Source organism: Natrix helvetica (assembly GCF_964273705.1).
Source record: "Natrix helvetica genome assembly, chromosome: 4".
Classification (NCBI taxonomy): Eukaryota; Metazoa; Chordata; class Lepidosauria; order Squamata; family Natricidae; genus Natrix; species Natrix helvetica.
In genome coordinates, this window is record NC_138550.1 from 50,590,715 (window position 1) to 50,603,047 (window position 12,333).

General features: G+C 34.5%; 1 protein-coding gene across 4 annotated transcripts in view; it reads right to left on the reverse strand.

Moving 5' to 3' along the window:
• Positions 1 to 564: 564 nt before the first annotated feature.
• The window catches only part of APP (amyloid beta precursor protein), a 107,490-nt gene continuing 95,721 nt past the window's right edge, over positions 565 to 12,333 (reverse strand). For 2 of the 4 annotated variants that reach the window (XM_081950034.1, XM_081950032.1), the window contains 4 exons: positions 10,102 to 10,155; positions 4,153 to 4,253; positions 3,326 to 3,472; positions 565 to 1,841 (listed from right to left, as the gene is read on the reverse strand). In XM_081950034.1, coding sequence (XP_081806160.1) covers positions 1,740 to 1,841; positions 3,326 to 3,472; positions 4,153 to 4,253; positions 10,102 to 10,155 — 404 coding nt within the window. In that variant the 3' untranslated portion in view covers positions 565 to 1,739. The remainder of the gene's footprint in view (positions 1,842 to 3,325; positions 3,473 to 4,152; positions 4,254 to 10,101; positions 10,156 to 12,333) is intronic. The other 2 variants (XM_081950035.1, XM_081950033.1) reach the window with 1 other exon arrangement.

Sequence of the window (12,333 nt, forward strand, 5' to 3'; positions counted from 1 at the left end):
AATTCTATATATTCCTGACTATACAGAAGAAAATAACATGATGATGGAAACTAGGTAAAAAAATACTCTTGGGGTTTTCTTCCTGGATAGCTCAGTGGCAGGGATAGGTGGCTGTAAAGAAGCAGGGGCTGAGCATATCATAAGATTGCATCATAAGATTGTGTGCCCTTATTACCATAGAAGATATGTTAATCCAGTGAACCAGGAGCTTTTAAACTAAAATTACATCCTTTCCTGCATACCAGAATGCAGCCGCCTCTTTTGCCAGTTATTTACAAAAATTAAAGCATGTTTCTTGAAAAGTTAATCTATTGCTTCCTTAATTATCCTCATTACCAGAAGATTATCAACCTTGAAAGTTTGATAAAATTTCAGTAATCTAACAGTACATTTACTTAAAAGTAAATCACACTTAGCTCACTTGGATATAACATTAAAGAGCTTGTGAGGATCAGTTTTCCAAATTTGAGCTTACCAGGAAAGCCTGAGCATTCTTCATGGAACAAAGTGTTCAAGCAAGTAATACAGAACAGTTATCACAGAATCACACTAATACAATAAGACTCCTCCAGGAATGTATTTATTTACATTAAAACACTATTATACAAACTGAAAAAAGACATTTTAGAGGGAAGGCATGCCAAGGCAAACACCCTCTCACCCACTGCTAGTTTAATCTATTGTATTTAAAGAAGAAATTATATGACTCATGTCTTTTTGCAGAAGAAAACAAACCTAACTCCCCCACCCCACCCCACTTGATGGTCATTATTAAAATTATTCCTCCCAAAAGGTAATTTTTCAATCCAAGTAAAACTCTTTCCCAATAGTCTTATTTGTAATTTATTTATGTAACACAATATAGAAAGCTATCAATTCATAAGCAACAATTCTGTATATTATCCTGCAGAAACATTTGTAGGTTCCCTATAATTTTTTAAAACCAGCAGGCATTTCTCCCATCCTTCCCCTTCACCCTGCCCTGGTATAAAAGTGCTCATGATTTAACAGGGATGATATTTTTTTCTTTTCCTTCCTTCCTTCTTTCTTTCTTTAGATGAAAAGATACATGGCAAAAAAACTTTACTCCCTCAATGCCTAAAAGTGTGCACATAAAACAGGCACAAAGAAACAAATGTGTATTCCCATGATTTTCTACATCACTAGTGCAGCAGAAGCAACAATCTGTACAATAAAATGCAACTGCAGAAGAAAATAACTCATTTGGAATACTTTCTAAAAAAAGTTCCAAAACATTTTGTCTTTAAAATGCATAGTAAGCAGAAAAAGGAAAATTTGGCGAAGAGAAGCAGCTCAATCCCACATACACAAAAAGCATCCCTCATCAATTCTTAAAAGTATATTTCAATTAGGACTTAATTTTTTTTTGTTCATCACAAATCACAAGAATAATATACAACTGGCTAAAGGAGCTGTATGATAAATAATCAAGAAATAATCTATTCATGCACTAGTTAAGTACAGCTAACTTTACAGTACACAAAAACATTCATTAATAATGTAGTGTAAAGACTGAAATGTCAAGAAAGAGTACATTACTGATTTTATAATTCAAGTTCAGGCATCTACTTGTGTTACAGCACAGCTGTCAAAAGGCGATAATGAGTAAATAATAAAACATTGTTTTGTTTGCTTATTTCCATATTACTTTCAGCTGAACATCGATGGGCAGTGAAGCAATCACTTTGCTGTCCAATTCATGAGGTTGCTATGGTGTTCTAGTTCTGCATTTGCTCAAAGAACTTGTAGGTTGGGTTTTCATAGCCGTTTTGTTGCATCTTAGAAAGGTGACGTTCCTCTGGTGTCACTGCAGCGTCCACCTAGAGCAGGACGAAGGAGACTACAGTCAAAGACCAACATGGACAGGCCACAATTGTTTGTGGGTCCTTTGGTGCTCTCTGAGCTTGGTGGTTTGACTTGCAGATGTTTTGTTACCAAACTAGGTAACCTCAGTGCTAGTAAGTGGCGTTTGCAGTTATTTTATATCTTAATGGCCATTAATACATAAAATGACAGAAAACCCCATTCCCTACTAGCACTGATGATGTTACCTAGTTTGGTAATGACATATCCGCAAGAAAATCAAGCTCAGAGCGCACCAAGGACCTCACAGTTCAACCCTGAGCTACAAATATTCTTTTCTATTGATACAATTGCTGATTTATCTATTCATTCCCAGCATTGGTATTCCCCTTTTTTTGTACAACTCAGTGCAAATCTAAATCATTCAATAATATAATTAAATATGTCAAAATATCTTGTTGCTTTATTAAAATCTTCACCAGCTGCTTGAAGAGCAAAAAGATGGGGGCCGGTCTGCATACAAAATACTTAAATTTTGTCATATAATAGCTTACTTGTTATTATAATAATAGTAGTAGTTTTAATTAGTAGTTTCTTTTGAACATTACAAACACTGGTATTGTATAATTATTTTTTGTGATTACTAACAATCATGAAAGTATCTGATCTATTAGTCAATAGGCAATGCTGAATATGTCATCCTACCCAATTTTTTATATGGAGATATTGAAATAACATTTCTAGATATAAGAAATATTGTATAAAATCCACTGTTTATTTAATATTTGTTTAAGCCAGTGGTTCTCAACATGAGGCCCATGCCCCACAGGGGGGGGGGGCAATTTGAACCTTGTTTAAACCAGGTTAATGGCCTTTTAGGTTTCCTCCGAATGAGTAGAGTTCACTTTTTGAGTAAAGTAAGAATTATATGTCACAGGGGGAGCATCAAGATGTTAGAGATGCTTAGATGGGGCATGATAAAAAAAAGGTTGGGAACCACTGGTTTAAGCTGTTTAAAAAGTAGATGAATGTTCAGTCCTATTACAGTCATTCAAATGAGGATTGGTCCTGGAAAGCATCAGAGCTGTCATTCATTGTGTTTTACATCCCAATAGATGCTATGCAGAAAGACAATACAGTCAGTGCTTTGGTTAAACATTGTGTAATTTAATACCTTAAAAATTGTGAGATACAGCTTTTTAATGCCTTAAGACTATAGAGATAGACAATGTATTTCATGCTGTTATGTGGGTGATCTAAACAAACAACTAAAATTTAAGTTTAAGCATTCTTTTGGAGAACAGGTCTATGTATCTAACATAGGAATATTAACCTGGAGAAATTGACTCATACTAAAGATAAGAATGTTAAGGATACAGATGACATATCATACAGATAGTTAACACCATTCTATTAAATACATAATCTACACAGATGGACTTAAATCTATTTAGCATTGTCAGAAATAATGTATGGAATAATATTTATGAGTTTCATTTACCTCCACTACACCATGATGAATAGATGTATACTGTTTCTTCTTTAGCATCACTAAAGTGAAAACAATGACTGTGGCAATGACAACACCCCCTACCATTAGTCCAATGATGGCACCTTTATTTGAACCTACATCTTCAGCAAAGAATACCTAAACATAAAAATAATAGGTTATCACGTAAGAAGATAACATGATTTCCAATGTATTTTTTAGCCTTGCAAAATGATGCATTTGCAGTGTACAATCCAATAATTTCTCCAAAGTATACAAGTTTAAATAAAATATTGTTTCCTGAGGCAAATTATTATGATCTGATTCTCATATTTTAAAGGTGCCGGTTTCACCACTGATTTTGTTTGTGGAAAGCCAACAGTGAAAGTCACAAAGCACAATCATGTGACCATGGGACACTGATGTCATAACTGCAAGCTGGGTGCCAAGTGCCCAGATCATGTTCACATGACTGAGGGAGACTGTGCTGGTTGTAAGTACAAGGTCTGGTCATAATTACTATTCATTAAACATTGTGATTTTGAGTAGTTGCTAAATGAATGGTGATTAAACAAAAATCACCTGTATGATTTACCAAAAATCTATATACTACATGTTTACATAAAAATATAAAATAACATATTGTAACATGTAACATAATAAAGTGTAAGATTTGTACTACGAAAAATGTTATCTTACAATGTAAGATAATATGGTTTCTCAAGATCCAGATTTCAGTAATCACAGGACAACATCCTACAGAAATGTATATGAAACAGATTCATAAACAATTGTTTAATTTTAGCTAAATTAAATCTAAGAATTGAGACTACACTTGCCAGTTTCTGATGATGTACTTCATATCCTGAATCATGTCTGTATTCTGCATCCATCTTTAATTCTGAAGTTTCTTCTGTTTTAACATTGGTTAATCCAGAGCCTGAATTAAACCAAAAAAAACCCAAGAAATTACTAAAAACAAACTTTTGAAAATAGTTACATGAACACCATACACCACAGCTACAACATAAAAATATTAAGAAATGCAAATGAAAAATTAGGGAGTGAAAAGTAGAGTTAAGCAGTGAGACAAAGAAAAAGACTACTCAAGTAATTTAGAGACTACAAACAGTGTTCAGAGGAAAAAGAGGCCAGGTAATTAAGTTGGAGCAAGCTGGAAAGCATGAGTCTTATTCCTGGCACTAAGAGACTGCTGTGCTTGACTGTTTGAATTGGCCCACTGAGACATCTAACATTAACATAAATTAACATCTAACATCAAGAGAACCTTGGTTGTAGTTACATCGGGATATGATGATTGTTTCATTTCTCAAAGTACAAGTTCAAAATAACATTTGTGGCTCATTGTGAGAACAGAACATGTTAAGAGTCTAGAGTTAGACAATCAGGCCCTAAAGCTATAAATACAACAATTGTAAAATGCTGGTTGATATGCACTTCTTAGTCAAAAGATCATTGCTAATGAATAATAAAATTTATATCCTGATATTTAATTCTGGTTTAAATTAGTAATCGGTAACTCTAACTCATGGCTGAATTTTAGCAAGGCTGCCATTTATTTATGTATTTAACCAGGCTTATATGAACCAAATCTGATGTACGTAACGTGTAAAGAATGTTAAAATAGCAAAAATAGCTGAGCAATGAATAGCATGGAGTCCCTATCTCAAGGGATAATATATCCATACAGCTGTATAATTTTACTCAACAAGAATCTCTTTCAAGCCTTTCTTCCTCAAAGTTCTATTGAAATCATCAAATTTGACTTGCTTTCCTAAATCTCAATTATGTTGTGGTGACAAGAGACTTTACTATTTACATGTGATATTTTATCAAAATTTCAGGGGTAAGTATGCTGAAATCTCATGATGTAGAAATCTTGTAAGAGGTATGTCTGGATAGTGGACACTGCAGTAGCTGGAGGCAACACAGAAAAGAAAGAGCTAGAGAAAATTACAAAACTCTATTTGCTACAAATAGAGTTAGAATGACTGGCAAAAGAAAGCAAAGATAGAACCAATAGTGATAGGCACCTCATGTACAATCTCAAAACAACTGGAACACTTTTAACTCCATCAGCACTGACAAAATCCCCATCAATCAATTGCAAAAAGCAGCTTTACTTGATGCAGTTTACATCCTATGACATACTTTTACCATCAAACATCATCATCTCCCTATCCCAGGTCTTTGGGAAGAATCAATGGACAAAAACCGCTAAATCCAGTTTAAACAATCTGGCTGGCTGTGTGACAAACCGCAACAATGTTATCTACAGCAATGTTTTTCCTCAAGGAAAATACATACTGCTTTTTCTCTCATTTCTTCCTAAATGATCCCTTATATTATTGCAATATGGTTTAATAAGGCAAATATATGCAAATTTGCCAAAGATTTGATGCCAGAAAAAGGTTTGCAACAGGTTTGTCCATTGAAAAACAAGCAAGCCAGGCTCTGGTGCCTTACTGTATGCCATAAAATGTATTTGTGTTGGGTGTGAAATTTTGCTACTTGTATAATAGATGGGGAAATAGAGGTATCTGTCAATCTTTAAAGAAGTTTTTTTAAAACAACAACCAGCAGTTCGCAATTTCTTGCTCAGTATCAATATCAGTATCAGTATCAATATAAATCAATATAAATGCTCAACATTATAAAAGTAATGTGTTCATGTCGAAACATTCTGGATGGCAGTAAAGCTTGCAAAAGTTTACACTTTCCATTTTATTCCAGTGAGATCAATACATAGCTGCCAGACTAAAAGAATGTATTTGCTAATTTATACTTTTCTGTGCTTATCTAGTGAAAGCTAGATGCTTAAGTTTAAGAAGTGGAGAAGCAGAGTCAACAGTGAGTTACTACCTTAATTCAATCTTTAGGGAGTCATATCTATAGAACTACTGAAGACATCAATTTCTTCAACAGTTTATTGTTGTTTAAATTACTACTCTATATCACGGAGTCATGGTGAAAGCTGGATGAGGAACTGCTATATACATGCCATGATGTCCTGAAGGAATAAATTTAATAAATGTGAAGTGCAATTAGTGTATTTTTGAGATGCAAGTTAATAATTGTTTTTAGAAAATCCACATTTTGAGACAATATTTAGAAGCAACTTTTGAAATTATATCATTCCGCATTTAGCAACATATCAGTTAGTTGGCAAAATACTAATTAGTGATCTCTTACAAATACAACTGTAATTTTCTTTAGACAATCATTTTTTGACTAATGTGCAGTTTGTGTACCTGACAAAAAAAGCTTTCAGTCTGAAACAAAGCTGTGCTGGCTTCTAATGAACTAATTAAGGTCACATTGCTGAATTTGTTAAAGTAATCTCTGCCTTGAGTAAGAGCAAAAAAGAAAAAAGGAAAACATAAACAGATCAAGGATAGGGCAATGTAGGAGAGGGGTATCAAACAAGTGGCCCACAGGCCAGATGCGTCATGCACAGGCCATGCCTACCCCAGCTCCACAAAGGCAAAAAAATGTTGTGATATGTCATGAGGTGATCGAATTTGACACCCATGCTGTAGGAGATAACTTTATCTGAATTAGATGACACGTATCTTCCCAGCTTTTTTTCTCTTTCTTTTCTTCCTTTCTTTCCTCTCTCACACATACAAACACTCACACAACGATTTCACAATGACAAAGTCAATTGAACAGATTGTGACAGTTAAACCAAGAGAGGATATAGTTTAGAGGAATAAGTCTGTATGTTTTCAAACAGTTCAAATTTTCTGTACGATCAATGAAGGTTAATGAATAACAATGTTTAATGTCTTAGCATACAGTCCAACAATAAAAATTAAATATCACAGGATGAGATTTTTATTAGGGTAGTTTCAAGAACAATATATTTTGCTAGTTAACACAAGGCATTTCATTGAGCGAACTGTCCATTTTTTTTCTTAACACCCCTACCCTGGGATATTTTTCCTTGAGAAAACAGACATCAAAATATATTTTTTCCATCTTATAATATATGAGTGATTAAAGTCAAGAAGAATTTACAAAGTCAGCAGATATGTTTCTGAACAGGTTTCATTGAAAATGGAAACAGTCATTTTAAAAATATTTGTAGCCTTTACAGAATTTGAGGTATATTATTTTTTTCAAAAATGGCAAAAACGTCACATTAATTCTCAAGGCCTGTAATTGGTGATTGGATATGGAAAAAGTCTGATAACCTATATAAAACAGCAAGCAATTAAAAGCAATTATTTAACTAGTTGTTGACTTGAGGAAACTAAAATCCCTCCTCCAAAACTGCACTATTACACATATTTTATTAAGACTTGTTGAACACTTCAATAGGCCTTTTTATGAAATAAATAAAATGCATTTAACAGGTTTAACCCAATAATCTTCATATGTAAGCTGTCTTCTGTAAAACAAGGGGAATATTTGGTGATACAATACAATAATACAATAGCAGAGTTGGAAGGAACCTTGGAGGTCTTCTAGTCCAACCCCTTGCCTAGGCAGGAAACTCTATAGCGTTTCAGACAAATGGATATCCAACATCTTCTTAAAGACTTCCAGTGTTGGGGCATTCACAACTTCTGGAAGCAAGCTGTTCCACTGATTAATTGTTCTAACTGTCAGGAAGTTTCTCCTCAGTTCTAAGTTGCTTCTCTCCTTGATTAGTGTCCACCCATTGCTTCTTGTTCTACCCTCAGGTGCCTTGGAAAATAGTTTGACTCCCTCTTCTTTGTGGCAACCCCTGAGATATTGGAACACTGCTATCATGTCTCCCCTAGTTCTTCTTTCTATCAAACTAGAAATACCCAGTTCCTGCAACTGTTCTTCATATGTTTTAGTCTCCAGTCCCCTAATCATCTTTGTTGCTCTTCTCTGCACTCTCTCCAGAGTCTCCACATCTTTTCCACATTGTGGTGACCAAAACTGAATGCAGTATTCCAAGTGTGGCATTACCAAGGCATTATAAAGTGTATTAACACTTCACGTGATCTTGATTCTATCCCCCTGTTTATGCAGCCTAGAACTGTGTTGGCTTTTTTGGCAGTTGCTGCACACTGCTGGCTCATATTTAAATGGTTGTCCATTAGTACTCCAAGATCCCTTTCATAGTTACTACTGTTGAGCAAGGTACCACCTATACTGTACCTGTGCATTTCATTTTTGCTGCCTAAATGTAGGACCTTACTCTTTTCACCACTGAATTTCATTTTATTAGATAGTGCCCAATGTTCAAGTTTGGTGATATTTATTTTGAACTGTAATTTTCTTTATTTTTAAGTGTTGCGTTGTGCAACATGATTAATATTAAACTTTGATTTGTTTTTGCTTCAAAAGATATTAAATTTTCTTTCCGTATGATCTTAACGATACACCCAATGAATGTCTTGTGAACTTGTGAACCATAGATCAGTGTTACATGTTTATCTTATGACACTGGGCCCAAATGACTTATTAGTAAAAAAAGTTATTTTAATGTTTATTATACACCAAAAATAAATGCCTCCAAAAGCCACTAATTTTATACACATACCCATATTTTTCAGAGTATAAGACGCTCCAAGATTTTGAAGAGGCAAATTTTTTTAAAAAAACTTTTTGCACTCTGCAAACACCTCCCCAAAACAGTCCGTTTTTTGCAAAAACCGGCCCGTTTTTTCCCCTCCAAAAAAGGGCATGAATACCCCTAGGGAGGCTTGTAGAGTGCTCCTGGGGTGGTGACGGTGAAAAATGAGCAAAAACTGGTCCATTTTTCGTGTAAATGAGCCTGTTTTTCATCAAAAAATAGGCATGGATAGCCTTTAGGAGGCTTATAGAGTACTCCGGGGGGGGGGGGATTGAGCAAAAAATTGCCCTTTTTTTGCTCATTTCTGCCCTCCCCAGCCTCCAGAAGCTCTCTGAAAGCCTCCTAAAAGCTATGCACGGCCATTTTGGTGAAGGGGGTGGGGTTTCGGAGGCAAAAATGCTGCATTCAGTGTATAAGACGCACCCAGACTTTTAGCCTCTTTTTTGAGTTAAAACGTGCGTCTTATACTCCAAAAATACGGTATATTCTCATTTTGATATATTCCAATTATGCTCATGAAAGAAGTAAAAAATGCTATTTACTATTGTTTAACTATTTTTAATAATTATTTTTACTAAAGTAGTGTGGTAGGATGGGTAAATTACATTACATAGAGTAGTAACTGAAAGGAAAATTATGAGGCAGTCTAGAAAATGTAGCTTAAAATAATATTTGCATTTTGGGCTAAATAGATGGCACATTTTAAAGCCTTATTAAACATTTTTGTTTCATGTGTAAAGTTCTATCATGAAATATTACATTTTGAATATCAAATTGATGCTGATGAATGTTAAGTATATAGGGGGAAAACTACATAGGAACAATATGTCAACGAAGACTCAATCATTCAGGCCAAAAGTATTTAAAAGAAATTAAATTAGGGCAACTGGACTAATATATACTTAATATACTTTGGTTCAGTTGCCCTTATTTAACTTTTTTAAATACATAGGAGTAACAATTTCCTAAACCATTCAGTCAGTCACCCTGCTCTTAATTTCATCACATTGTTGATATTTATAATTCACGAGTCAATGGAAATATTGAAGCAAGGTTATTTTGCTTGTGTGTTACTGTTGTTAAATCATGCCTATGCAAAGACAGAGGAGCACAGCAGAGAAATATGAGAAAGAAAAGATGATTCCTTCAGCTCAAGCCAAACATAGACATGCAGGACAACACAAGTTAGGTAAAAGCCGTGCCAATTATATACCTGGTCGTGTGGTGAGTCCTCTGTCTGCAGCTGGACGGGCATCAACTGGCTCAACTGTGTATATGCAGCCAAAGAAATAAATAAAAAGGAAAGATAAAGAGCAAATAAAAAGAAATAAACAAAAACTTCAAAAACAATTTGCCTGTGGTTTTGATTGGGACAGTGCAGGAAATATATGTGCCATAAATGAAGTTACAAAAGCAACAGCTGAGAAAAATATCTGCTTTAAGTTAATCCTGAAAACAAAAAAGAAAGAAACAAGAACATTTGAAACTAAATGTATATATGCCACTGACATCTTACTGTAATTAATTTCTAGCTTACAATTTAGCTGTCCTGAATCAAAATAATAAACAATTATGTGATAGAAAAGAAAAAGTATTTCTTTCAAGGTGAAACAAATTATCCTGTTTTTTTTTTAAACAAAACTGATAACATAAATATCACAAATAAATACATACCACTTATTTTATGGTAGTTCTTACTCCATTCATTTTTCTTACCCTTTAGAAGTTATGGTGCTATTGTTTAATCATCAAATACTATCATAAATCTCAAAACATTTATGCTTCAGTCTAGCTTGTAACAGAATAACTGAATGAAGTCTTAAGAACTTATCATCTTTTCAAAACCAATATTCTATATCTCTCTAAAAAAAAAGAATCATTTCTAAAAAAATATTTTGGAAAAGAATAACTGTGCATGATGGATCACAAGTCCCATTATTTTTAAGCCAAATTAGAAATTACAAGAATTGGCACCCAATATATTTGAAAGGCATTTGATTAGAAGATAGTCTTGATTATAACAGTTCTATAATTATAAAAGTTATTTATAGAAAATTGTAGCTACAAATAGTTTTTGCTTTGAAATCCAGCTTACCTGCCAAGCCATCACAATGCATTCTAACTTAAGTTTAATATTTAGTTCATTAATGCCTACACTCTTATATTTGACATTGTGAGCGCATGCAAATTTATTATTTTCAAAGTAGCAAAAGATATTTAACTAACCCAGAATTCTCACTCAAGGCACAAACACCCCGGGTTAAATTATCCTACTTCAGACACATTATGTAAAGACCTGCCTCTCTGGAGAAAGATTTAATGCTTAGAATGGTAGAAGGAAAGAGTAGAGGAAGAACAGTAGGAAGGTGGATGAACTTAATTATAGTGACAATATATTTGACTCCAGATCATCTGAAGGACCAAGTTAGAGATGTCCATGTTACGTCATAGAAAAAAGTAATCTATGTGTTTGCTCAGAATTGACCCTAACTTGATGGCACATAGTAAAAAAGCTAGGAGTTGGGGGTTTTACTGGAAAAGCAGACAATATAAAATCAACAATAACAAGTAATAATTACAAAATTCAGAAATGTACAGGGAACGTAGAAAATATCCATATGGAATATATGAATGAGAATCAACATGCCATTGGTTACTTTTAGTAGAAAATAATTTTAAAAACTCTGCCCTGCAGCGGGACTCAGGAGATGGCATGCATTTTCTATGGTAAAGGAACAGCATGTTCCACGGTCCCGAATTTGTTGGCCCTCCACAAAGTTTTAAAGGCCTAGCCTTTCCACAGGATACTGAGCTAGGATAAAGGAGGAACCCATTTGTAACTCTCCAAAAAGTGAAAGGATTGCAGCCTTGGGCCTTGCTATGCTTTTCTTGTGCATGTGTAATGCACAAGAAATCCTTGACCACAACTGGGACCACTGCTGAGCAAGGTGGTGGTTAAGTGAGCCATGCCCAATTCTACAACATATTTTGCCCCAATTGTTGCAGAACCATTTCAACTGTTGGATCACATGGCTGTTAAGTGAATCCAGCTTTCCTCATTGTCTCAGCTTGTCGGAAGCTGGTTGGTTGCAAATGGAAAATCTCGTGACCCTGGTACACTGCAACCACTGTAAATAGATATTGGTTGCCAAGCCCATTAATTTTGATGACATGGCTGTAGGGAAGCTGCAATGGGCATAAATGTGAGAACTGGTACATAAGTCACCGTCAGTACTGTTATAACTTCAAACAGTCTCTAATTGAATGGTTGTAAGTTGAGCACTACCTGTGTGTGCTTTCATCTTGTTGATCTATTTTTTTATTTTCATTCCATATTGCGAGTTGGGCAGTCATATTAACTGACAAAATAAATAATCACAGAACAGTTAATGTAAATCTACTTACAACATAAAATTTGAATACAGAACCCTTCGAACCAGTGGTG